At 42.7% G+C, this 26505-nt stretch overlaps 1 protein-coding gene across 1 annotated transcript in view; it reads right to left on the bottom strand.

The window, feature by feature from the left end:
• The window catches only part of LOC112081205 (AT-rich interactive domain-containing protein 3B-like), a 36363-nt gene extending 11056 nt beyond the window's left edge, over positions 1-25307 (bottom strand). The window contains exons 1-3 of the mRNA XM_070446092.1: positions 25008-25307; positions 22646-23296; positions 2456-2532 (exon numbers count right to left, since the gene is read on the bottom strand). Of these exons, the coding sequence (XP_070302193.1) occupies positions 2456-2532; positions 22646-23296; positions 25008-25031 (752 nt within the window). The 5' untranslated portion in view covers positions 25032-25307. The remainder of the gene's footprint in view (positions 1-2455; positions 2533-22645; positions 23297-25007) is intronic.
• Between the last annotated feature and the right edge of the window lie 1198 nt (positions 25308-26505).

The raw sequence follows: 26505 nt of genomic DNA, 5'->3' as shown, positions 1-26505 counted from the left end.
TCCCACTGTAACGCTGGCCTATTTTGGATTTTTAAAACATATCTTTTTTAAACATTGTGTGTTTGGGTGTCAATTCTGGGTTGTACCATTAGATTAGTCTATTTCCTCTGCATTGGGAAATTACCAACCGTTAGTGTGTGATTAACGGGGTCTGATGGCAGATCCCGAAGGGGCCCGGGCCGTGTCTTTTTATACAAAAAAAACCCAGGACATAGTGTCTATAATACTGTAAGGTTCTTCTACATAGAAGATCATAGTAAATCCCAGGACATAGTGTCTAATACTGTAAGGGGTTCTTCTACATAGAAGATCACAGGAAACCCCAGGACATAGTGTCTATAAACTGTAAGGGTTCTTCTACATAGAAGATCACAGGAAACCCCAGGACATAGTGTCTATAATACTGTAAGGGGTTCTTCTACATAGATCCCAGGAAATCCCAGGACATAGTGTTTATAATACTGTAAGGGTTCTTTACATAGTATCATAGGAAATCCCAGGACATAGTGTCTATAATACTGTTAAGGGGTTCTTCTACATAGAAGATCACAGGAAACCCCAGGACATGTGTCTATAATACGGGAAGGGTTCTTCTACATAGAAGATCATAGTAAATCCCAGGACATAGTGTCTATAATACTGTTAGGGGTTCTTCTACATAGAAGATCACAGGAAACTCCAGGACATAGTGTCTATAATACTGTAAGTTCTTCTACATAGATCACAGGAAACCCCAGGACATATGTATATACTGTAAGGGGTTCTTCTACATAGACAATCATAGGAAATCCCAGGACATAGTGTCTATAATACTGTAATAAGCTCACAATAGTTGATATTGACTAGTTGGATATTCATTTCCCACTGAGAGAACCATCATTCATATAAATGCATTTTTATCAGGTTGTTGCTTTGGCAGACCCTTGTTTTTTTTATTGCCATTTGTCAATAAAAGTCACGACTTCAAACTGTTTGTCAAATTGTTGTGTTCTACTTGTAGCCCTGAAAAGACAGCGGTGCACTTCATTGTGAGGCTAAATGTAATTGCTGGGCGGGCAGATAAAGTCAGATCAATGAAAAGCCGATTTTTTTTTGGGCTGCTATCTCGGGGCTGATGGGGTTAACAAAGTTAAAAGTTGATTATTAAAGTGAAGGAACAGAGGTCTGGTGAATTTGGGTTAAACTACGGCAGTATTTTTAAAAATCCCGCTTTGGGCTGGTTGTGGCAATAAGTCGTTTATGCATGTAGAAATCTATGAGCAGAATTACTGTCTTAACTCATTTAGCAACGGAATCCCTAGTTTGAAAGCGACTATTTAACTCTGTAATCAAGTTATTAACAAAGTTCATTCCCCCCCAGCTGTATGAACTGGACAGTGACCCAAACCGGAAGGAGTTCCTTGATGAACTGTTTGTCTTCATGCAGAAAAGAGGTAAACCTCCAGTCTTTTTACTGTATAGCCAGTTCTGCTTTAGTGGAAAACATTGCACCTGGGGATTCCTCACTTGGAGTGAACATGTGAAACTTCAGTCGAGCGGTTTTAAGATTATACTGCACATTCTAAACTCTCATAGAATAGCGTAGCATGCCACTCATCTAAACTCTCATAGAATAGCGTAGCATGCCACTCACTAAACTCTCATAGAATAGCGTAGCATGCACTCACCTAAACTCTCATAGAATAGCGTAGCATGCCACTCACCTTAAACTCTCATAGAATAGCGTAGCATGCCACTCATATAAACTCTCATAGAATAGCGTAGCGTGCCACTCATCTAAACTCTCATAGAATAGCGTAGCGTGCCACCATCTAAACTCTCATAGAATAGCGTAGCGTCCACTCATATAAACTCTCATAGAATAGCGTAGCGTGCCACTCATCTAAACTCTCATAGAATAGCGTAGCGGCCACTCACCCAAGACTTAATGTTCCATTTCCTCTTTCTGTTTGGTTCTCATTAGGTTAATAACCATCCAAACACAATTCTATGTTAATTCACTATTCCGACATACTATCCAGTGGTAGGCCAGCGAAGACCATCGGAGAAAATCTAGACTCATCTCAACAACACTGGTTTGTCAGCTGCATTCACATTTCAGAACTCTGTAGGTACGCCACACTGAAAATTTGACAAAATAGGAGACACATCAAGATTTTGTGTACAAAATGAATCATCAAAACGAATCCAGTTTGGAGTATAGGGCTGAGTACCTACTCTCTACCCTCCAAGAAGTGTGCACTTGTTCACTACCCACTCAGGCATTTAAAAAGGCATTGGATTGGTGCAAGCATAGTTGGAGGGAGTTTCCACCATATTTCCTTACACCAGTCCACTCCTTCTAAATACACGGGTAGAGCATCGGAATGTAGCTTAGCTTAGACGGTCTGTGTGGATTAGTTTTAGTTTAGCTGAGCTTAATGCATCAGCTTACATCCTTCTTTAAAATCTGATTACCTTGGCGAAGTCTCTGGACGGCTCTCCTCTTGTTTTTCCTCCTTCATTCTCCTCCGCCCAGCCCACACTGCCTTTCTGTAAACACACACAACAAAACATGGTTACACACACACACACACACACACACACACACACACACACACACACACACACACACACACACAAAGGGGCTGCTGCCTCCAGTGCATATGTACCGCAGCAGAATGGGTTTGAATCCGTGCTAGTGCTATGTCAGCACCCTCTCCTCTTTTCCTCTTTCTATACAATAAACCTACGAAGACTTAATAAAACGCACACACAAACGTTCAAAAGTTTCGGGTCACTTAGAAATGTCCTTGTTTTGGAAAGAAAAGCAACAAAAAAATGCTGTCCATTAAAATAAACATCAAATTKATCAGAAATACAGTGTARACATTGTTAATGTTGTAAATGACTATTGTAGCTGGAAACGGCTGATTTTTTAAATGGAATATCTACATAGGCGTACAGAGGCCCATTATCAGCAACCATCACTCCTGTGTTCCAATGGCACGTTGTGTTAGCTAATCCAAGTTTATCATTATAAAAAGGCTAATTGATCAGTAGAAAACCCCTTTTGCAGTTATGTTAGCACAGCTGAAAACTGTTGTGCTGATTAAAGAAGCAATAAAACTGGCCTTCTTTAGACTAGTTGAGTATCTGGAGCATCAGCATTTGTGGGTTCGATTACAGGCTCAAAATGGCCAGAAACAAATAACTTTCTTCTGAAACTCGTCAGTCTATTCTTGTTCTGAGAAATGAAGGCTATTCCATGCGAGAAATTGCCAAGAAACTGAAGATCTCATACAATGCTGTGTACTACTCCCTTCACAGAACAGCTCAAACTGGCTCTAACCAGAGTAGAAAGAGGAGTGGGAGGCCCCAGTGCACAATTGAGCAAGAGGACAAGTACATTAGAATGTCTAATTTGAGAAAGACGCCTCACAATTCCTCAACTGGCAGCTTCTTTAAATAGTACCCGCAAAACACCAGTCTCAACGTCAACAGTGAAGAGGCGACTCCGGGATGCTGGCCTTCTAGGCAGAGTTCCTCTGTMCAGTGTCTGTGTTCTTTTGTATCTAACACCTCTGTTTCTTACGCCCATAGTCTTTGCCCTATATTCTAAATCTTCTACCAGCTACAAAACAGGGTTCAGGGAGAGCCAGTGGATGGAAACGCGTGTGTGTGTGTGTGTGTGTGTGTGTGTGTGTGACTTCACCTATATTTGCATAGCGTGACCCATGACCCATGAGAGATGTTCTCCATTTATACAGCTGTGGATTTTGTTTGTTCCCCTGGCTTCAAGGACACAATGACCTACTCCAGCTGGTGTCTCAGCTAGCTCTGCTCCCAAGCACTGAAACAATTATACAGACAATTCTGATCATAAGACAATTCTGTTAAGACCTGAATAAGGGTCATATTAAAGTAAATTTGACCATAGTCCAGCGGCTACGTGAAAAAAAATTACAAAGTGTGACAGAGCCACTAAATTTCACACCCAGCTAGGTCATGTCTAAATAAGTGTTTTTTTGCTGTAGTGACATCGCAGATTTTCCCCCCTCATCTCCACAGAGGAACTCTGGAGTTCTGTCAGAGTGACCATCGGGTTCTTGATCACCTCCCTGACCAAGGGCCTTCTCCCCCGATTGCTCAGTTTGGCCGTGCAGCCAGCTCTTGGTGGTTCCAAACKTCTTCCATTKAAGAATGATGRMGGCCACTGTGTTCTYRKGGACCTTCAATGCGGCAGACTTTTTTTGGCACCCTTCCCCAGATCTGTGCCTCTCCACAATCCTGTCTCTGAGCTCTACAGAGAATTCCTTCGACCTCATGGTTTTGTTTTTTGCGCTGACGTCCACTGTGGGACCTTATATAGACAGGTGTGTGCCTTTCCAAATCATTTTCAATCAATTGAGTTTACCACAGATGGACTACAATCAAGTTTTAGAAACATCTCAAGGATGATCAATGGAAACAGGATGCACCTGAGCTCAATTTGAGTCTCATAGCAAAGGGTCTGAATACTTATGTAAATAAGGTATTTATACATTTGCAAAAAAAACTAGAAACCTGTTTTCACTTTCTCATTATGGGGTACTGTGTGTAGATTGAGGAAAACAATTCATTTTAAAATAAGGCTGTAACGTAACAACATTTTGAAGAAAGTGAAGGAGTCTGAATACTTTCCAAATGCACTGTCCTTTAAACTTTATGCAGTTATGTGGTGGAAATGTCCCCTAAAATTACTGTTCTGTTATTTATAATTGGCCATTCGTAAATGATATAATGATGGCTTAAAATGTTCATGGAGAAAATACAATCAAAGAGATCATGTAATGTTTTTTAAAATATGACCAAAAATGTGTCCGAAATGCTGTCTAAATCAGATTTTTTTTTTTATATATATTTTGATCCCTCGATTGAGAGGAAAAGATTTTAAGCATGCTCCTAATGATTTCAAAATATTGTGTAATATCTGTGGATTAGAATGATATAGAACATGTACCAAAACAGTGCTTGAATAAAAAGTAAATGTTAGCCTTAGTATCGTGTCCCATTCCATCAAGGTAAAGTTATATTGGAAATGGCTTCATGTCCATGGTTCCATTGTCAACATKCTAAGTACAGGGAAGGTTTCTTGTCACATTTCTTGAAATTGACAAAATGCAGAATGTCATATTTTATAATTAACTGTATTTAGTAGACTTTAGGAAACACTMATTTGACAGTTAAGTGTTTACACGTAAAATACAGAAAATTAAGATGAAAGTATGTTCAAGAGTCGGTATTTTGGGTAGGTTATTTTGGGCATCTTTTCTTCAAAATATTCAAAAAGGACAAATATCAATGGCATACTCGGGMCATTTTATAGGTGTTCTCAACACCAACTAACATTTTTAAGCCATCATTGGGCAGTATATGTACCAGTTATTTATGGAGATATGAATCCTTTCCAATATGGTCCTACGGAGTTGGTTGGTGTTCGTTTTGGAAAATGTAGTATAAAATCACTGTTGTAAAAGCCGCCTGACGAATCAATGTCTCGCAAGATCCCCTTAAAATGGATGATTAATTTGTATTCTGCATAACAATACTTTTTCTTCATGCTCCCTGTGTTGTTTTTTTATTCTTCGGGTTCTCTCATGTGGCCAGATACACATTAGTTCTGGAAACCACCAAACCTGGAATAGCTGGGGGGGGGGGGTATTCTTTAGGAACAGTCCATCTACACAAAATCCATTGAAAAGCCCTGTATGGTTCCCTGTGTGTTACGCTTTTAACTACAGTCCGTCCACACAGACAGATACAGCCAATCCATTGTAAAGGCCGTATTGTCGAGCAGTAACAGTACCCCTGTGAGTACAGCTGTCGCATAAAGCAGCAATAATGGCCAAACCGGTGGCTATATATTATTCTAATAATGGCAGTCTGGTTGCCCTGGGCAACCGACCAACAGACCGGACCTTTTTATTGACRGGGAAGCAGATGCCCCTGCCCTGATCTGAGTGACTCGTTGGCAATAAAGTGAAAATAAAATCCCTTTCCCTGTTGAGGAGATAGTGAAATCCCACTATGGATCTGTCTATTGACAAAAAGCTCCACTTAGTCATCTCCTTTTAGTAAATACTTTCTAGGCTTTCAATTCTGACCACTTCCTGTTCGTTTAAGATAAGAGGACCCTACAACAGAGAGCAAAACGCAGATCAGGGTAAAAGTATTCAGGGAACTTCTATTTTTCCACAATATAAATCACTTAGTTGATCTAAATGTATCCAATAATACACTAACTATAGTGAACAAAAATATAATAACTGAGTTTGATTTCCTAATATAAACTGTCATTCTATGGATCTATGGATTTTCACATGGCTGGGAATACAGATATGCATCTGTTGGTCACAGATAACTTATTTTTTATTTTTTAAGTAGTGGCGTGGATCAGAAAACCAGTCAGTATCTGGTGTGACCACCATTTGCTTCATGCAGTGCAACATCTCCTTCACATAGAGTTGATCAGGCTGTTGATTGTGGCCTGTGGAATGTTGTCTGACTCCTCTTCAATGATGGTGCAAAGTTGYTAGATATTGGTGGGAACTGGAACACACTGTCGTACATGTCGATCCAGAGCATCCAAAATATGCTCAATGGGTGACATGTCTGGTGAGTATGCAGGCCATGGAAGAACAGGGACATTTTCGGCTTCCAGGAGTTGTGTACAGATCCTTGCGACATGGGGCCATTCATTATGTTGAAACATGAGGTGATGGCAGCGGATGAATGGCATGATAACGGGCCTCAAGATCTCATCACGGCATCTCTGTGCATTCAAATTGCCATCGATTAGATGCAATTGTGTTCGTTGTCCGTAGCTTTTCTAGTAATGAGCTTCATTACCAGAGGTGCAGCTGCTCCTGCAGTGAAACCTTATCCCTAAAACACACAGTTATAGCGGGGGGAGGGCAAATCTTTCATCCAAATGATCTTTAATCAACTTATCGGGCCTCCACTCTCCCCTCCACAAGTCCAAATAATTGGTCTGGCCCCTTGCTGTGCMCGGGGTTATCTGAGCGGATAAGGGTCTTTATCCAACAGAGTTAGCTCAGTGATGTCATGGTTAGCTGGTGTGCCTGGTCACACGCAAGGATTAAACATGGCTGGCCYTGGCCCAGCACTGTGGAAGTTGTTGCTCGTCGGGTGGTGTGTGCATTCTGCACGTTTCAGGACTGATAGGTTATTCATCTCCAAAGCTATTTGTTTTTTAAAAAAGGAAACATTCAAAGACACCAGATTGCTACAACATCATTGCTATTAAGAACATAAAAAGCCAAGTCTTTTCCCAATCAGGCTACTAAAATGGATGACATTWAAAAAWAAAWAAAATGTAAACTCCATTTTAGATATTTCTAGAATCTTAAAACTCTTTTCAAACATTACCATCCTGTACCGCACAATGCAAAATAAATCCAAATGAATGACAAACGTTTTAGATATATAATTATTTTTTTTAAACACCCCTCTCCACACACCACTCCCCCTCTCCACACCACCACACCAATCCTCCTCTCTCACTACCACTCCTCCTCCTCACACCACTCCTCCTCTCCACACCACTCCCTCTCCACACCACTCCCCCTCTCCCACACCACTCCCACCTCTCCCCACCCACACCACTCCCATCTCTCATCACCACTCCCGCATTCTCCACCAACCACACCCCCTCTCCACATACCACTCCGCCCTCTCCCACACCACTCCCCCTCTCCACACCACCCCCTCCTCACCACTCCACTCACCCCTCTCACACACCACTCCCCTCTCCACACCACCACCCCTCTCCACCGCTATACATTGAGTGTATTAAACATTAGTAACACCTTCCTACTATTGAGTTGCACCTCCTCCCCTGTTGTCCTCAGAACAGCCTCAATTCATCAGGTCATGGACTCTACAAGGTGTTGAAAGTGTTCCACAGGGATGCTGGTCCATGTTGACTCTAATGCTTCCCCACAGTTGTGTCAAGTTGGCTGGATGTCCTTGGATGGTGGACCGTTCTTGATACACAGGGGAAACTGTTGAGTGTGGAAAAACTCAGCAGCGTTGCAGTTCTTGACAAACTGGCACCTAGTACCATACCATGTTCAAAGGCATTTCAATCTTTTGTCWTGCCCATTCACCCTCTGAATGGCACACAATACATGTCTCAAGACTTAAAAATCCTTCTTTCACCCATCTGCTCCCCTTCATCTACACTGATTGAAGTGGATTTAACAGGTGACAGCAATAAAGGGATCATAGTTTTCACTTGGATTCACCTGGTCAGTTTGTCACGGAAAGAGCTTGTTACGTTATGTATACGTACACACACACAATTTCAAAAGTTTGGGGTAAATTAGATTTGTCCATGTTGAAAGAAAAGCATCCGCAAAACACCAGTCTCAACATCAACAGTGAAGAGGCGACTCCAGGATGCTGGCCTTCTAGGCAGAGCTGCAAAGAAAAAGCTATATCTCTGACTGGCCAAAAAAAAGAAAAGATTAAGATGGGCAAAAGAACACAGACACTGGACAGAGGAACTCTGCCTAGAAGGCCAGCATCCCAGAGTCGCCTCTTCACTGTTAACGTTGAGACTGGTGTTTTGCGGGTACTATTTAATGAAGCTGCCAGTTGAGGACTTGTGAGGCGTCTGTTTCTCAAACTAGACATTCTAATGTACTTGTCCTCTTGCTCAGTTGTGCACCGGGGCCTCCCACTCCTCATTCTATTCTGGTTAGAGCCAGTTTGCGCTGTTCTGTGAAGAGAGTAGTAAACGGCGTTGTACGAGATCTTCAGTTTCTTGCCAATATCTCGCATGGAAAAGCCTTCATTTCTCAGAACAAGAATAGACTGACGAGTTTCAGAAGAAAGTGCTTTGTTTCTGTCCATTTTGAGCCTGTAATCGAACCCACAAATGCTGATGCTCCAGATACTCAACTAGTCTAAAGAAGGCYAGTTTTATTGCTTCTTTAATCAGCACAACAGTTTTCAGCTGTGCTAACATAATAGCCCTCACCCTACTTATACAACAGGTCCCAGATGTGCTCAATGGGATTGAGATCCGGGCTCTTCGCTGGCCATGGCAGAACACTAACATTCCTGTCTTGCAGGAAATCACGCACAGAATGAGCAGTATGTCTGGTGGCATTGTCATGCTGGAGGGTCATGTCAGGATGAGCCTGCAGGAAGGGTACCACATGAGGGAGGAGGATGTCTTCCATGTAACACACAGTGTTGTGATTGCCTGAAATGACAACAAGCTCAGTCCGATGCTGTGACATTCCGCCCCAGACCACAACGGACCCTCCACATCGATCAGCTGTTCATCCTGTCTCCTGTAGCGCTGTCTTAGGCGTCTCACAGTACAGACACTGCAATTTATTTCCCTGGCCACATCTGCATTCCCCATGCAGCATGCCTAAGGCATGTTCACACAGATGAGCAGGGACCCTGGGCATCTTTCTTTTGGTGTTTTTCAGAGTCAGTAGAAAGGCCTCTTTMGTGTCCTAAGTTYCCATAACTGTGACCTTAATTGCCTCCCGTCTGTAAGCTGTTAGTGTCTTAACGACCGATCCACAGGTGCATGTTCATTAATTGTTTATGGTTCATTGAACAAGCATGGGAAACAGTGTTTAAACCCTTTACAATGAAGATCTGTGAAATTATTTGAATATTTACAAATTATCTTTAAAAACAGGGTCCTGAAAAAGGGAAGTTTCTTTTTTTGCTGAGTTCATCTGTCTGTGTCTGTTCTGTCTGTCTGTCTGTCTGTCTGTCTGTGTTGTCCTGTGTCTGTGTGTGTCTTGTCTGGTGTGTCTGTCTGTGTGTGTCTGTCTGTGTGTGTCTGTCTGTGTGTGTCTGTCTGTGTGTGTCTGTTGTGTGTGTCTGTCTGTGTGTGTCTGTCTGTGTGTGTCTGTCTGTGTGTGTCTGTCTGTGTGTGTCTGTCTGTCTTGTCTGTGTCTGTCTGTGTGTGTCTGTCTGGTGTGTCTGTCTGTGTGTCTGTCTGTGTGTGTCTGTCTGTGTGTGTCGTCTGTGTGTGTCTGTCGTGTTGTGTCTGTCTGTGTGTGTCTGTCTGTGTGTGTCTGTCTGTGTGTGTCTGTCTGTTGTGTTCTGTCTGTGTGTGTCTGTCTGTGTGTGTCTGTCTGTGTGTGTCTGTCTGTGTGTGTCTGTCTGTGTGTGTCTGTCTATCTATATACAGTGGGGAGAACAAGTATTTGACACACTGCCGATTTTGCAGGTTATCCTACTTACAAAGCATGTAGAGGTCTGTAATTTTTATCATAGGTACACTTCAACTGTGAAAACAAAAATCCAGAAAATCACATTGTATGATTTTTAAGTAATTAATTTGCATTTTATTGCATGACATAAGTATTTGATACATCAGAAAAGCAGAACTTAATATTTGGTACAGAAACCTTTGTTTGCAATTACAGATGTATGCATTTCACACACACACACACACACACACCACACACACACACACACACACACACTCCAGAGTGGCAGGACTAATGTAAAAGGCATATAACCCATAGGGTGGGACAGGACTAGGGGTGTAAAGGGTACATGAATTCGTACCGATGGTTCGGTCCGCACTGTGAACCCTAATTAATACCTACCAAAAAATGTACAAAATAAAAACAAGGCCACTAGGCTATGCTGCGTTCTAGGCCTTGAATAAATCGGAGCTGAAAACATGCCAGGCTATTCCCTTAACTAGAGACTATGCACAAGGTGTAAAATTCTATTCTTAAATGACGCATTCCAAAAACTGTCCTTTTGTGAGGCGCAGCCTATAACTAGTTCTATATGATGTCGAGTGGCGGGGTGGATAAACCAGAACTGGAGGATCTTCAATTGTCCTTTAAAAATCACCCGTTTGGGAACATTTTAGCATCCCAGAAGATGCCCAAAGATGTACAGAGAGTTGTGGATCAAACGTTAAACAGTGTGTTGCCACGCTCAACAACAATAGTCTTTGCAGCTGCCAACACCTCACACATGTTGACCCATGTCACGCAGACATCACCCCAGTACACCGGAGCAAGACTGGCACGAAAAGAAACAGCATCGTCTCCCCTCTGAATTCAAGCAGCCCTTGGCAGCTGATTCTGACCGGGACAGAATAAATTACAAGAGTAGTAGGTAGGCTATGTTTAAATATTTTTAAAAGTCTTTGGTTTATAGCCCCTAATATATGAGGGTCGTCCGAGTTTGGCCGGGGTAGTCTGTCATTGTAAATAAGAATTTGTTCTTAACTGACTTGCCAAGTTAAATAAAAAATGCTTCTAAACAAATAACTGAGTACATAAACCACATGAATAGATTGCTTTTTATAAATACTGTTTTGTTGTTGCATTTAACTGCCGAAAATGCTGTACTAGAGGCCATTTCCTTAGTAGATGAGGTCACCATGAGTAAAATCGCCAGTTTGAGAGCTTTTCAGGTGTTTTTTCCCCCCAGTCGTATGTGGTAGATTCCCACTTGGTTACGAACGCACCATGACACTGCCTCCTTCAGCGCCAGATGCACACTTGTGACCCTCATAAAGGAGGCGTGTTGGTAGCACGATGGGGTAATGTGATTGGGCTGTCACTTTTTTTTTTAAATTTAACCTTTAACTAGGCAAGTCAGTGAACAACAAATTCTTAATTAGAATGACGGTCTATCCTGGCCAAACCCTCCCCTAACCAAGAACGACGGACGACAATGGGCCAATTGTGTGCCGTCCTATGGGATGACAGCATAACAGCTGTACTTTTAGTTTATGGTTGACACACCTTGTTGGACATTAGCCAAAATGGCATTTCTCAACTAGTTCAAACCACATGAATTCATGCAACTTTTATTTACGACTTAAATTCCCACCTCCCACATGGTTACAAACGCAGCATCAGAATGGAAACTTGAGAGGCCTAACATGTTGATCCGGTCACAACAACAATGCAAGGAACATTGTGAACGCTGAACATTGTGAATGGCATTTAACTTTCCCCAAAACGGCAACATGTACAAAACCATGGGTTTGGTGAACCGTTACACCCCTAGGCAGAACTAATGTAAAGACAGACCCTTTAACCTTCTCCACTTGGTTTATAAACCATCTTGTATCCACAAGACAGTTGGTCCTCATCAATCAACGTAAATGAGGCCAGAATAAAACCAAATCAGGGCTGTGTTTAGGGCTCCATTGATCATGTGCAGCTGTGCCAAACTGCAGCACAAAGCGTTGCCGAGCGACAGCTGAATTATGCAAGGACCAGGGGTGGTCAATGACGCAAGTACTGAATTCATTTCATTAAATTTAACCAGGCTAGCCTCGTTAAGACAACTTTTTGTTGTTGTTATTGACAGAAATGCAGTACTAAAAAGAAGATCTCCTCTTGGCCCCATTCACAAGGTCAGGCCCCTTTAAACAACTATGTAATGTGCTGATTGTCGAAGATATGGGACCGATTTTGCCATTAATAATATATAGTATTTAGCAGACTTTTTTTWATCCAAAGTGACATAGTGCTGCGTGCATTCAGTTCACACATGGGTGGTCCCGGGAATCTAACCCACTATCATGGCATTGCAAGCACCATGCTCTACCAACTGAGAAACAGACGACCATTTTGTATTTTGTATTTATTAAATTATCCCCATTAGCTGCTGCCAAGGCAGCAACTACTCTTCCTGGGGTCCCGCAAAATTAAGGCAGTAAAAACATTACAATAAATTCATTACAGAATCCACAACACACTTAAGTGTGTGCCCTCAGGCCCATACTCCACTACCACATATCTACAACGCAAAATCCATGTGAACGTGTGTGTAGTGCGTATGTTATCATGTGTGTGTACTGTATGCATGTGTCTGTGCCTATGTTTGTGTTACTATTTGTTTATTAATTTAACCTTTAATTAGGCAAGTCAGTTTAGAACAAATTCTTATTTACATCTATTGAGCAAAAAGCTTTTAAAAATTAAAACCCATCCTCCACTCTCTCATTTGTAAATGGATTTTATGGCATCTGCTAGCCTTTGTACGGACAGACAGTCTGGCTCTCCACCTCCATCTTTAATGACATCTGACCCTGAGACTAAGGAGGAAAACTAGTCTATAGGCTGCAGTAAAAGTTGAAAGGGAATTAAAGCATTTGAGGCAGACCTTAATCCAGGACACTATCCTAGTACTACACCCATCCAACTCAAAAAACACCTTTAAAATGTACTTATCTCACTGAGGGACAAGTTTCAATCAAACCAGAGATAAGGGGGAAGTATCTTTCTTTAATGTTTCTTAACTGGATTGAACACAGAAGGAAAATCAGAAAGATGTAATATTCTCAAASAAATCCTCTCACCTCCACCACCATCTTTAATGACAACTGACACTAGGACCAAAGGGGAAGACAATTCTATAGGGTGCAGTAAAGATGAAAAAGAAATGAAATGGTTCAAATTACAGGGGGTCTGGGTAGTGGATACATGACCTTGGGGGGGCGGCTAAAATAATGTAAGAATGGATTACACCCTTCAAAAAGAACAAGTAAAAGATTGACGTCAGGCACCTCTAAAGAAATCCGTACCGCACTCATTATCTTTCACCACACCCAGGTAAAAGTCGCCCCCACACCCAGCTAACTCAAAGTTTAATAAAGTGTTTCTCAGTCTATGTCCAACCTTTTGTTAGTTCTTGGAGGTTTGTTAATGAAATACCTTTAATGCAGGGAAACAATGMGTTTTACCTAWTTTCTATCAGCATGTTAAATGTGCAACCGGATGGAGAAAAAAAACACCTCTAGACCACCTTTACTCCACACACAGAGACACATACAAAGCTCTCCCTCGCCCTCCATTTGGCAAATCGGACCATAAATATATCCTCCTGATTACATGCAAAAACTAAAGCAGGAAGTACCAGTGACTCAGTCTATAAAAAAACAGATGCTAAGCTACAGGACTGTTTTGCTAGCACAGACTGGAATATGTTCCAGGATTCTTCTGATGGCATTGAGGAGTACACCACATCAGTCACTGGCTTCATCAATAAGTGCATTGATGACGTCGTCCCGAAAAGTGACTGTACGTACATACCCTAACCAGAAGCCATTGATTACAGGCAACATCCGCACTGARCTAAAGGGTAGAGCTGYTGCTTTCAAGGAGCAGGACTCTAACCCGGAAGCTTATAAGAATGGATGACAAAGGAACACCTATGTGAGAATGCTGTTCATTGACTACAGCTCAGCGTTCAACACCATAGTGCCCTCAAAGCTCATCAATAAGCTAAGGACCATGGGACTAAACACCTTCCTCTGCAACTGGATCCTGGACTTCCTAACAGGCAACCCCAGGTGGTAAGGGTAGGCAACAGCACGTCTGCTACACTGATCCTCAACACAGGGACCCCTCAGAGGTGCGTGCTCAGTCCCCTCCTGTACTCCCTGTTCACTCATGACTGCATGGCCAGGCACGACTAACACCATAATTAAGTTTGCCGATGACAACAGTGGTAGGCCTGATCACCAACAACGACGAGACAGGATATAGGGAGGAGGTCAGAGACCTGGTCGTGTGGTSCCAGGACAACAACCTCTCCCTCAACGTGATCAAGACAAAGGAGATGATTGTGGACTACAGGAAAAGGAGGACGGAGCACGCCCCCATTCTCATCGACGGGTGGTGCAGGTTGAGAGCTTCAAGTTCCTTGGTGTCCACATCACCAACAAACTAACATGGTCCAAGCACACCAAGAGAGTCATGAAGAGGGCACGACAAAACCTATTCCCCCTCAGGAGACTGAAAATATTTGGCATGGGTCCTCAGATCCTCAAAAAAGTTCTACAGCTGCACCATCGAGAGCATCCTGACTGGTTGCATCACTGCCTGGTATGGCAACTGCTAATCATTTTTCATCTTCATCTGTATTTACTGATAMTTACAGTTGCTAGCTAGCTTGCTTTGGTTCACATTAGCTATTAGCTGTGTACAAGCCCAGGGGATTGTTTGAAAGAGAAACTCACATCTACTATGAGAGTGTACAGTCGTGGCCAAAAGTTATGAGAATGACACAAATAATAATTTTCACAAAGTCTGCTGCCTCAGTGTGTATGGTGGAAATTTGCATATACTCCAGAATGTTATGAAATGTGATCAGATGAATTGCAATTAATTGCAAAGTCCCTCTTTGCCATGCAAATTAACTGAATCACCAAAAAAACATTTCCACTGCATTTCAGCCCTGCCACAAAAGGACCAGCTGACATGTCACTGATTCCCTCGTCGTGTTGACGAGGGCAAGGCTGGTGATCACTCTGTCATGCTTATTGAGTTCGAATAACAGACTGGAAGCTTCAAAAGGAGGGTGGTGCTTGGAATCATTGTTCTTCCTCTGACAATGGTCACCTGCAAGGAAACACTTGCCGTTATCATTGCTTTGCACAAAAAAGGGCTTCACAGGCAAGGATATTGCTGCCAGTAAGATTGCACCTAAATCAACCATTTATCTGATCTTCAAGAACTTCAAGGAGAGCGGTTCAATTGTTGTGAAGAAGGCTTCAGGGCACCCAAGAAAGTCCAGCAAGTGCCAGGACCGTCTCCTAAAGTTGATTCAGCAGCCGGATTGGGGCACCATCAGTACAGAGCTTGCTCAGGAATGGCAGCAGGCAGRTGTGAGTGCATCTGCACGCACAGTGAGGCGAAGACTTTTGGAGGATGGCCTGGTGTCAAGAAGGGCAGCCAAGAAGCCACTTCTCTCCAGGAAAAACATCAGGGACAGACTATATTCTGCAAAAAGTACAGGGATTGGACTGCTGAGGACTGGGGTAAAGTAATTTTCTCTGATGAATCCCCTTTCTGATTGTTTGGGGCATCCGGAAAAAGCTTGTCTGGAGAAGACAAGGTGAACGCTACCATCAGTCCTGTGTCATGCCAACACTAAAGCATCCTGAGACCATTCATGTGAGGGTTGCTTCTCAGCCAAGGGAGTGGACTCACTCACAATTTTGCCTAAGAACACAGCCATGAAWAAAGAATGGTACCAACACATCCTCCGAGAGCAACTTCTCCCAACCATCCAGGAACAGTTTGGTGACGAACAATGCCTTTTCTAGCACAATGGAGCACCTTGCCATAAGGCAAAAGTGATAACTAAGTGGCTTGGGGAACAAAACATCGATATTTTGGGTCCATGGCCAGGAAACTCCCCAGACCTTAATCCCATTGAGAACTTGTGGTCAATCCTCAAGAGGCGTGTGGACAAACAAAAAACGCACAAATTCTGACAAACTCCAAGCATTGATTATGCAAGAATGGGCTGCCATCAGTCAGGATGTGGCCCAGAAGTTAATTGACAGCCTGCCAGGGTGAATTGCAGAGGTCTTGAAAAAGAAGGGTCAACACTGCAAATATTGACTCTTTGCATCAACTTCATGTAATTGTCAATAAAAGCCTTTGACACTTATGAAATGCTTGTAATTATACTTCAGTATTCCATAGTAACATCTGACAAAAATATCTAAAGACACTGAAGAGCAAACTGTGAAAATTAATATTTGTGTAAATTTTCAAAACTTCTGGCCACGACTGTACTCCCTTATTTCTGCTAATCATCACCTGTTATGAAATGACAATGCCTTGCTAGCTGACTGACTTCTCCACTGTCGAAGCACTGTTACCTGAAGCATTCTATCCTGTTCTGAAAGAACTCCCTGCGTTTACCATCATGCTGCGGATGTTTGGTCAGGACGTGTCATTATATTAACTTGTTCGCTTTGACTCATTACTAAGCACTTCTCCGCACATAACACATTGTGGGCGCCCCGTGTTATTTCTCAAAGTTTTATGAAACCAAGAGAGAGAAACTCATTGCTGTATTTACGTTTCATGATGATTGAGCTCAGTCAGAACTGTGGCTAGCTTGAGTCAATTTGATGACAGCGGTGAGTGATGGCGAGTGGGAATGGCAAGTCAGTAGCTGACAGCGCATCATCTGCTGCTGAACGACAGCGGTGCAGCGTGTGTCGCGGAGGGATCTTCAAGAAAACGGCAGAAAAAAAAGATCCGGTAAACCGCGAAACACACGGGCATCTCCCACTCCCACAGCTGCCAAACTGTTGCTAAGCAGAGACTGTTGCTAAGCAGAGACTGTTGCTAAGCAGAGACTGTTGCTAAGCAGAGAGCGCACTGAACAGTGAGCACAGTTGCACTTGGCCAAATCAATTCCAGTAATCAATGAAATAGTTATACATTTACTCTGAAACGTTGCGGACCACCATTAACAGGTCCGCGACCCACACTTTAAGAAAGGCTGCTCTAATTAAATGGATACCCAGACTACCTGCACTACTCAGTTACCTCGACTAACCGGTGCCTCCGCACATTGACTTTGTTATCAACCTACCGGGCTGTTTAAAAACACTACAGGTACAAGATCATCCACATGTATCGATCACATTTGTACTCATACTGTAGAACTGTGCTCTAAAGCTGTATCCGTACCCATTAGATGCAGTGACCACAATATAGTGGATATATCAAGGAAAGCCAAAGTTCCAACAGCTGGGCCTAAAATAGTGTATAAGAGATCATACAAAAGATTTTGCTGTGACTCTTACGTGGATGATGTTAAAAATATTTGTTGGTCTGATGTGATTAATGAGGAGCATCCAGACACTGCACTTATTGTATTTATGAAATTGCTTCTTCCAATTATTGATACACATGCACCTGTTAACAGTTCTAACAGTCAGTTTCTTAAGGCTCCATGGATTGATGAGGAATTGAAAAACTGTATGGTTCAAAGAGATGGGGCAAAAGGAGTGGCTAATATTCTGGCTGCACATCTGACTGGCTGACTTACTGCAAATTGAGGAATTTTGTGACTATTCTTTTTGTTGAGTTTAAACTTTATTATGAAGCTAAGATCAATGATATAAAGAATGATGGGGAAAAAATTGAGTACTTTAAATGAAAATATGGGCAGAAAGACAAATTCAACACCATCTTTCATCGAATCAGATGGCTTATTCATCACAAAACCATTTGATGTTGSCAATTATTTTAATGATTATTTCATTGGCAAAGTGGGCAAACTTAGGCAGGAAATACCCACGACAAACAGTGAGCAATTATATTCATGTATAAAAAAACAATGAAAGAAAAGCCATGCAAGCTTGAATTTTGTCACGTTTGTGTGGGAGATGTTGAAAAATAATTGTTCACGATCAATAATGACAAACCTCCTGGCATTGACAACTTAGATGGAAAGCTAATGAGGATGGTAGCTGCCTCTATAGCCACTCCTATCTGTCATATCTTTAATCTGAGCCTAGAGGAAAGTCTTTGTCCTCAGGCCTGGAACGAAGCCAAAGTAATTCCACTACCCAAGAGTGGTAAAGTGGCCTTTACTGGTTCTAACAGCAGACCTATAAGCTTGCTGCCAGCTCTTAGCAAACTGTTGGAAAAAATTGTGTTTGACCAAATACAATGCTATTTCTCTGTAAACGAATTAACAACAGACTTTCAGCATGCTTACAGAGAAGGGCACTCAACATGTACTACACTGACACAAATGACTGATGATTGGTTGAAAGACATTGATAATAAGAAGATTGTGGGAGCTGTACTGTTAGATTTCAGTGAGCCTTTGATATTATGGACCATAACCGGTTGTTAAAAAAACTTGTGTTATGGCTTGTCAACCTCTGCCATATCGTAGATTCAGAGCTATCTATCCAATAGAACTCAAAGGGTTTTCTTTAATGGAAGCTTCTCTAATATTAAACATGTAAAGTGTGGTGTACCGCAGGGCAGCTCTCTAGGCCCTCTACTCTTTTCTATTTTTACCAATGACCTGCCACTGGCATTAAACAAAGCATGTGTCCATGTATGCTGATGATTCAACCATATACGCATCGCAACCACATCTAGTGAAGTCATTGAAACCCTAAACAAAGAGTTGCAGTCTGTTTTGGAACRGGTGGCCAGTAATAAACTGGTCCTGAACATCACTAAAACTAAGAGTATTTTATTTGGTACAAATGATTCCTTAAGTACTAGACCTCAGCTGATTCTGGTAATAAATGGTGTGGGTGTTGAACAAGTTGAGGAGACTAAATTACTTGGCGTTTGCTTAGATTGTAAACTGTCATGGTCAAAACATATAGATTCAATGGTTGCAAAGATGGGGAGAGGTCTAGCCGTAATAAAGAGATGCTCCATTTTTTTGACACCACACTCCACAAAGCAAGTTCTACAGGCTCTAGTTTTGTCTAATCTTGATTATTGTCCAGTCATGTGGTCCAGTGCTGCAAGGAAAGACCTAGTTAAGCTGCAGCTGGCCCAGAACAGAGCTGCACATTTTGCTCTTAATTATAATCAGAGGGCTAATATTAATACTATGCATGCCAGTCTCTCTTGGCTATGAGTTGAGGAGAGACTGACTGTATCACTTCATTTTATAAGAAACATTAATGTGTTGAAAATCCCAAATTATTTGCATAGTCAACTTACACACACACACGTATCCCACCAGACATGCCACCAGGGGTCTTTTCAGTCCCCAAATCCAGAACAAATTCAAGAAAACGTACAGTATTATACATAGCACTTATTGCATGGAACTCCTATCTCATATTGCTCAAATAAACAGCAAACCTGGTTTTAAAAAACAGATAAAGCAACACCTCACGGCACAACACCTCTCCCCTATTTGACCTAGATAGTTTGTGTGTATGTATTGATATGTAGACTACGTGTGCCTTTTTAAAAATCAAATCAATCAAATGTATTTATAAAGCCTTTCTTACATCAGCTGATATCTCAAAGAGCTGTACAGAAACCCAGCCTAAAACCCCAAACAGCAAGCAATGCAGGTGTAGAAGCATGGTGGCTAGGAAAAACTCCCTAGAAAGGCCAGAACCTAAGAAGAAACCTAGAGAGGARCCAGGCTATGAGGTGTGGCCAGTCSTCTTCTGGCTGTGCCGGGTGGAGATTATAACAGAACATGGCCAAGATGTATGTATGTAGATCTGTCCTTGAGCTGTTCTTGTCTAATTATGTTCTGTATAATGTTTCATGTTTTGTGTGGACCCCAGGAAGAGTAGCTGCTGGCTAATGGGGATCCTAATTAAAATATMAAATACCGGTACCCCCTGCATATAGCCTCGCTATTGTTATTTTACTGCTGCTCTTTAATTATTTGTTACTTTACATTTCTTATTTTTTTTAGGTATTTTTCTTAACTGCATTGTTGATTCRGGGCTTGTAGGTAAGCATTTCACTGTAAGAWCTACACCTGTTGTGTTCGGCGCATGTGACAAATACAATTTGATTTGATTGCCACCCCAACCCCCCCAAAAAAAATGTATTTGGTGTCATATTCATCCACAAATACTAGTCTCCCACTTTATGGCCTATCACATCTCACTCTGAACCAGCTGTTTCCAGTAGTTCCCATTCATTCAACAGTGTCTTGGACAGAGGCCAAGGCTACTTAGCTCTGCCAAGAACCCTTCTGTGTGGAGAGTGTGGAGGGTACCCTCCCAAACGGCACCCTATTCCCTATATAGTGCACTACTTTTGACCAGAGTCCATGTAGAAAGTAGTGCACTATATAAGGTATAGGGTGACATTTGGGACGTAACCAAGAAGAAGTCACACCAGCCGAAAGGAGAAGGTGGGAAAACCCCTGGAGCGTCCGGGCTGAATAAACTCCCCTCCTGTTGGGCTAGTGGCCAGGAAGACAGATGACAAAGAAGAAAGTGGGAGAATAACCTCCTCTCCCCTTCCTGTTAGGCTAGCTGCCGGGAGAACACAGTTCTCTGTGCTCTCTGCCTGACCTCTACATGTGAAGAAACAGGAAGCAGAAACAGTGCAGGCTGTCTGTGTGCTACAAGCAATGCCAAAGTCATGAGTTCATGTCCAATAAGGATCACACCCCTACTAAAAAACGCATTAATCTCAGTGTGCTGGCCAGCTATTCCATTTATGTTAACAGCTCGTCAATAGAATATAAAAATGTAGGCTCTATGCAATCACTCTAGTCTACCAAGTCATTTTGGATAAAAACACAGTTTTGCTAAAGTGGGACATTGTATGTTACTATATTATTTTAGCAGCAGGAGCAGAGATGGCCGTGTGCCAGTGTTCGGTCCTTGACTCTCAGTGTGACTGGGTCAACAGAGAGCAAGGAGGGATGGAAACAAAACAACAGAAGAAGAAAAATAAGATGGCCCTTCCTCCTCCCCTCACTGTGAAGCATTATACAAGTTTCATATGGAGCCAGTCATTAAAAGTGACTACATACCACTTTGCAGTAGGCAAACAGTAGATAATAGCCTGTTTTTACATAGAACTGCTGTGATCAATGGAGGGGGAAAAAACACAAAAAAACTCCGTGAACACTTTTGTAACATGGTAAATTCATGTGTGGATTCAATATTATGTCTGCTGCTGGGCTGTTTGCTGCACATGGGACACCGAATGCTAATTTCTCAGTAAAGCATACACACCACCAGTGTCTTCCTACAGTTTAGGCTACCCATTCCCCGTAGAGACCCATTCCCCGTAGAGACCCATTCCCCGTAGAGAACCCAGTCGCCGTAGAGACCCAGTCCCGTAGAGACCCATTCCCCGTAGAGACCATTCCCCGTAGAGACCCAGTCCCCGTAGAGACCCAGTCGCCGTAGAGACCCAGTCCCCGTAGAGACCCACGATTCCCCGTAAGACCCATTCCCCGTAGAGACCCATTCCCGTAGAGACCCAGTCGCGTAGGACCCAGTCCCGTAGAGACCCAGTCCCCGTAGAGACCCATTCCCGTAGAGAACCCAGTCCCGTAGAGACCCAGTCCCCGTAGAGACCCATTCCCCGTAGAGACCCAGTCCCCGTAGAGACCCATTCCCCGTAGAACCCAGTCCCCGTAGAGACCCAGTCCCCGTAGAGACCCATTCCCCGTAGAGACCCAGTCGCCGTAGAGACCCAGTCGCCGTAGAGACCCAGTCGCCGTAGAACCCAGTCCCCGTAGAGACCATTCCCCGTAGAGACCCAGTCCCCGTAAGACCCAGTCGCCGTAGAACCCAGTCCCCGTAGAGACCATTCCCCGTAGAGACCCATCCCCGTAGAGACCCATTCCCCGTAGAGAACCCAGTCGCCGTAGAGACCCATCCCGTAGAGACCCAGTCCCCGTAGAGACCCCATTCCCCGTAGAGACCCAGTCCCCGTAGAGACCCATTCCCCGTAGAGACCCATTCCCCGTAGAGACCCAGTCCCCGTAGAGACCCATTCCCCGTAGAGACCCAGTCCCCGTAGAGACCCATCCCCGTAGAGACCCAGTCGCCGTAGAGACCCAGTCGCCGTAGAGACAGTCGCCGTAGAACCCAGTCCCCGTAGAGACCCAGTCCCCGTAGAGACCCATTCCCGTAGAGACCCATTCCCCGTAAGGACCCATTCCCCGTAGAGACCCCAGTCCCGTAGAGACCCAGTCCCCGTAGAGACCCATTCCCCGTAGAGACCCATTCCCCGTAGAGACCCATTCCAATGTTCTTCAAGTGGAAGTAGATCACACTCCTGGCTTTTGGAATGTAAAATCTTACCACAAAACATTTATAGAGTGTAAGGGGTTGAATGAAGGGTGAAATACAACTTACTTGTTTGTATGGTCCATCATCAAAGCTCCAATCTCCAAATCCATTGGATGATGTGAAGGGATGTTGTTCTGTGGTAGACTGCTCCTTCTCCTCAGACTCTTGCTTTAGATTCATAGGAAGGGAAGMGGCGCTGTGTTGAGCAGCCGCTGACGGAGAGGTTGAATACAGAGGAAAAGAAGATAAGGAACTATCCTGTTGGAGTGGAGACATCTTCGTCATGTGGCCACCATCATCATCATCCTCCTCACTGTTCTCTTCTTCATATGCCATCCTTTCTTCTTCCTCATCTTCTTCCTCTGACCCTTCACCTCCCAGCTCCTCTTCTCCATTCTCCCTATGCACAACACGTTGAGTGTTGCTGTTACTACCACCAGCCTCGGYCTGTTGCTGACCCATCTGAGGGGTCCTTCCTGTCCCGGTTCCTTCCACCCGTTTGCCCAGGAAGGCAGAGTCCAGGGGGACTCCAGTGTTCCGGGTCGCAGTTACSTGTTTAATGAACATCATTTGAGCCTGGCGGAGGTGTTTCTCCTGCCGGTCCATCTCCAGCTTGGCCTCCTGTTGTCTCTGGAGCTGCTCCATCACAGCCTCTAGTCTGACACCAACAGGGCTACCCAGACCCAGACCCCCCCCAGCCTCCTGCGATAGGTTGGGCTGTAGGGAGACGAAAGGAACGAAATGTAGAGAGTAAATATATTGTAAACAGATATCTTATTTTTCCCCYACAGATGTAAGGAAGTAAAAATATTGTACAAAAAAAGATACATTATGGAATTTATAGACTAGAGATAAACAATGTCCACACAGATACATTGTAGAGGTCATCATTTTAAATAACAATTTGTTGTTAACTGACTTGCCTAGTTAAATGTTCAATTAAAAAATATATATATATAATAATTAAGATTTTCCCCAAAGATAGAATATCTTATTTGTATAGTTATGTAGTGTATGGCTGGGTGTTACAGGGGTGTAAGCTTTTTCTATATGTGGGGTTCTGGGTAGCCAGCAGATCCAACCTGCTTGGTTACAGCTGCACCAGGGTCGGACAGCATTCCTGTGTATATTAAGACAGGGTTTCCCAAACTCGTCCCTGCCCCCCTGAGTGCACATTTTGGTGTTTGCCCAAGCACTACACAGACAATTCAAAGAATCAAAGCTTGATGATGAGTTGGTTATTTGAATCAGCYGTGTAGTGCTAGAGCAAAATAAATAAAGAATAGCACAATATGTGTCTCTGAAGATGTTCCTCAATCCAAGGATGAGAAATGCATTGTCACACCGTAAAGATTAAACTGCTAGCTTAAGTATAGCACATTTGGAATAATGGGCCAATTCAGATTMCAATGCATWTCTCATCCCTGGATTGAGGTACATTTTCCTAGCCATATCTCACAATGGCTACTCAATGTCTTAATGTACACAGGAATGCTGTCTGCCCCTAGTGCRGCCAGTAAGCAAGCAGGACGGCTCTGCTGGCTAGGGTTCTGCTGCTTCAACCACTCCACTTCAGAATTTTACCTACACAATGTATGGCCAGCTGTTAACATATAGGTCTATAAGTTAACCTGAAAGAAAATGGCGGCAGTGGAAGAGTCAACACCGTTTCTATAATTGACTTTTCTTTTCAGCATGTTCCAAGTTATTTAAAAACCGTGCAAGGGGAGGCATGTTTTCTTTGATAAACAGGGGAAGTTACCTACCACACGGTATTATGCCCAATAAGACATCAAAAGGGAAAATATGATTAATTTAATATTATTTATTAAACCAAATTGGTTAGATAAAATAGGCCCCTATCGAAATGACCGTTAGTACAGTCCCCAATTATGTTTTTTTTATTTTTATAAATAGGATGCACTGGCACGTGGATGGCTCAAACAAACTTATTGTTGAGAAAAATACATCTCACGCCTGGTCTAAATTACATTTAAACAATGCCAACAGATTAATTTACAATTATGATTGATCTACAAAGTGTTATAAGGTGAATAGAAAACATGTCGTCGAATGTTTATTTCACGAGATTCCATCGACAACAATGTATCAATCTACAACTTTCCAAAAGGTGATCTCTTCTGCTCCGTGGTGATGGTAAAGCAAACATGACGTGTACAACAGTCGCCTAGTTTTCCAAAGTAGTGCCTCAATCATGTTTAAACACGTATAGGAATAAGGTAAACAATTCGCCGACCAGGTAACAAAATGTCGTCCCATCATGGTTTATAAAATATTAGTTTCAAAAGTGTAAAACTACATATCACTTTCACGATTGTTGCCCAATTTGTTACAGTATCTAACTAAATGGGGCACGGTGCCAAAGGAAACCGTCAGTCAGCAGCGGACTGACYCGATCGAAACTCACCATTTGCGATTTCGAGTTTTCCATCCTCCCCTCAGCTTCCCAATTTAACCTTCTTTTCCACTCGTTCTCTCGCCTACGTAAATCAATTTATATGCCAATATAGTTTATTATGATAAACTTTCGGTTGAAATCCATATAATGCCTGTAACGGTTGTGATAGGAAGATTGGCGAGGAGGCCAGTGTAGGGTAAATGCCGGGCCTCACCTCCCTGACCGCAGCCTGAACATAAAAAACCCACCCTAGTCTTGATTGTCTTTGCCTGTATAGGTTAGTAGTCTACTACACCCCCACAGTAACAAGAGAAGGCCCGCCCTACTTGAAAAGTGGTGCCTCTTCGTTTGCAACATTATGGTGTTGGTCAATTCTTACCACAGTGCTCCTCACACAGCAAAATGAAATACTTTTCACTATGAATAGTATTTATAGAATAAATGACGCAACTGTAGCCTGCTATGTGAAGCTGTTTTTCATAGCATAGTTTATATCCAACTAACCAACAACAATACATGTATCTATGGGTGATCAACGTATTTTGCACGTGTAGCAGGGTTAGTTGCGTTCCCACTTGACTCTGCAGAAATATGTATTCAATGTTTATGTATTCCTATTGGTTGGTTGGATTTACRTATCAAAAAGGTGTTATGCCATTGGTCATGCTTGCAGATTAGGGGAGATCGCGAACATAAATTCTTCCCCGTCTGATATTGACATGCATGCAGTCGGTCACGTTCTGAAATACTGTATTATATTCTCATATTTACAATGTGTATGAATTCACTATGTACATGTCCTGATGTTTATATGTATGGTACCTGTTAGGTGTTGGGGGCGTCCTGAGGTGTGCTTTTTGTATGTTATTGCTGTAAGAGCGAGTTAGCTTAGCATGCTGTAATTGTAATGGTCACATTAGCTCCCTGCTAATTCAGTTATTTCCATGCCAACAGACTAATCTACAACCATCAACATACTGTTGCCCCGCTCATCTAACGTGCTACTTACTTCCTTGTGTATATCATCAGAAGAAACACCAATCATCTGGGCCCACTGGCTAGACAGTCATTTCTTTAAAAACAATGCTAGGAAGTACGATCACATTTTACACTGGTGCAGAGACCAGACAGCGGTTATCAATGTCTTTGCATTGCATATTTCTATACCATCAAACTATAACCATACCATGTTTATGCAATAACCCTTTGAATAATTGTGTATATGCCTACAATCCATATCTAGATCTGTTCTTTGGCCATGTTGATGTAGTCTCCCCCATTTTATAATGGAGGCCATCCATGCGCTTCAGCGTGATGAGCGCATATAAAGGTCATGGTTTATACAGAATATAGTTTGTCAAATTGAAGTCGAACGTGGATTTTCTTTGGTGCATTTTAGATAAACGCTTTTCCTAACGTTAACTTAATTATCCTAACCGGCTATAAAAAAGTGCATTATGGTAAATTCTGACAAACTATACTCTAGTCAAAACCGCATATAAAAATC

The sequence above is a fragment of the Salvelinus sp. IW2-2015 genome, linkage group LG13, assembly GCF_002910315.2.
Source record: "Salvelinus sp. IW2-2015 linkage group LG13, ASM291031v2, whole genome shotgun sequence".
Classification (NCBI taxonomy): domain Eukaryota; kingdom Metazoa; phylum Chordata; class Actinopteri; order Salmoniformes; family Salmonidae; genus Salvelinus; species Salvelinus sp. IW2-2015.
This window is presented reverse-complemented; position numbering and strand designations above follow the sequence as displayed.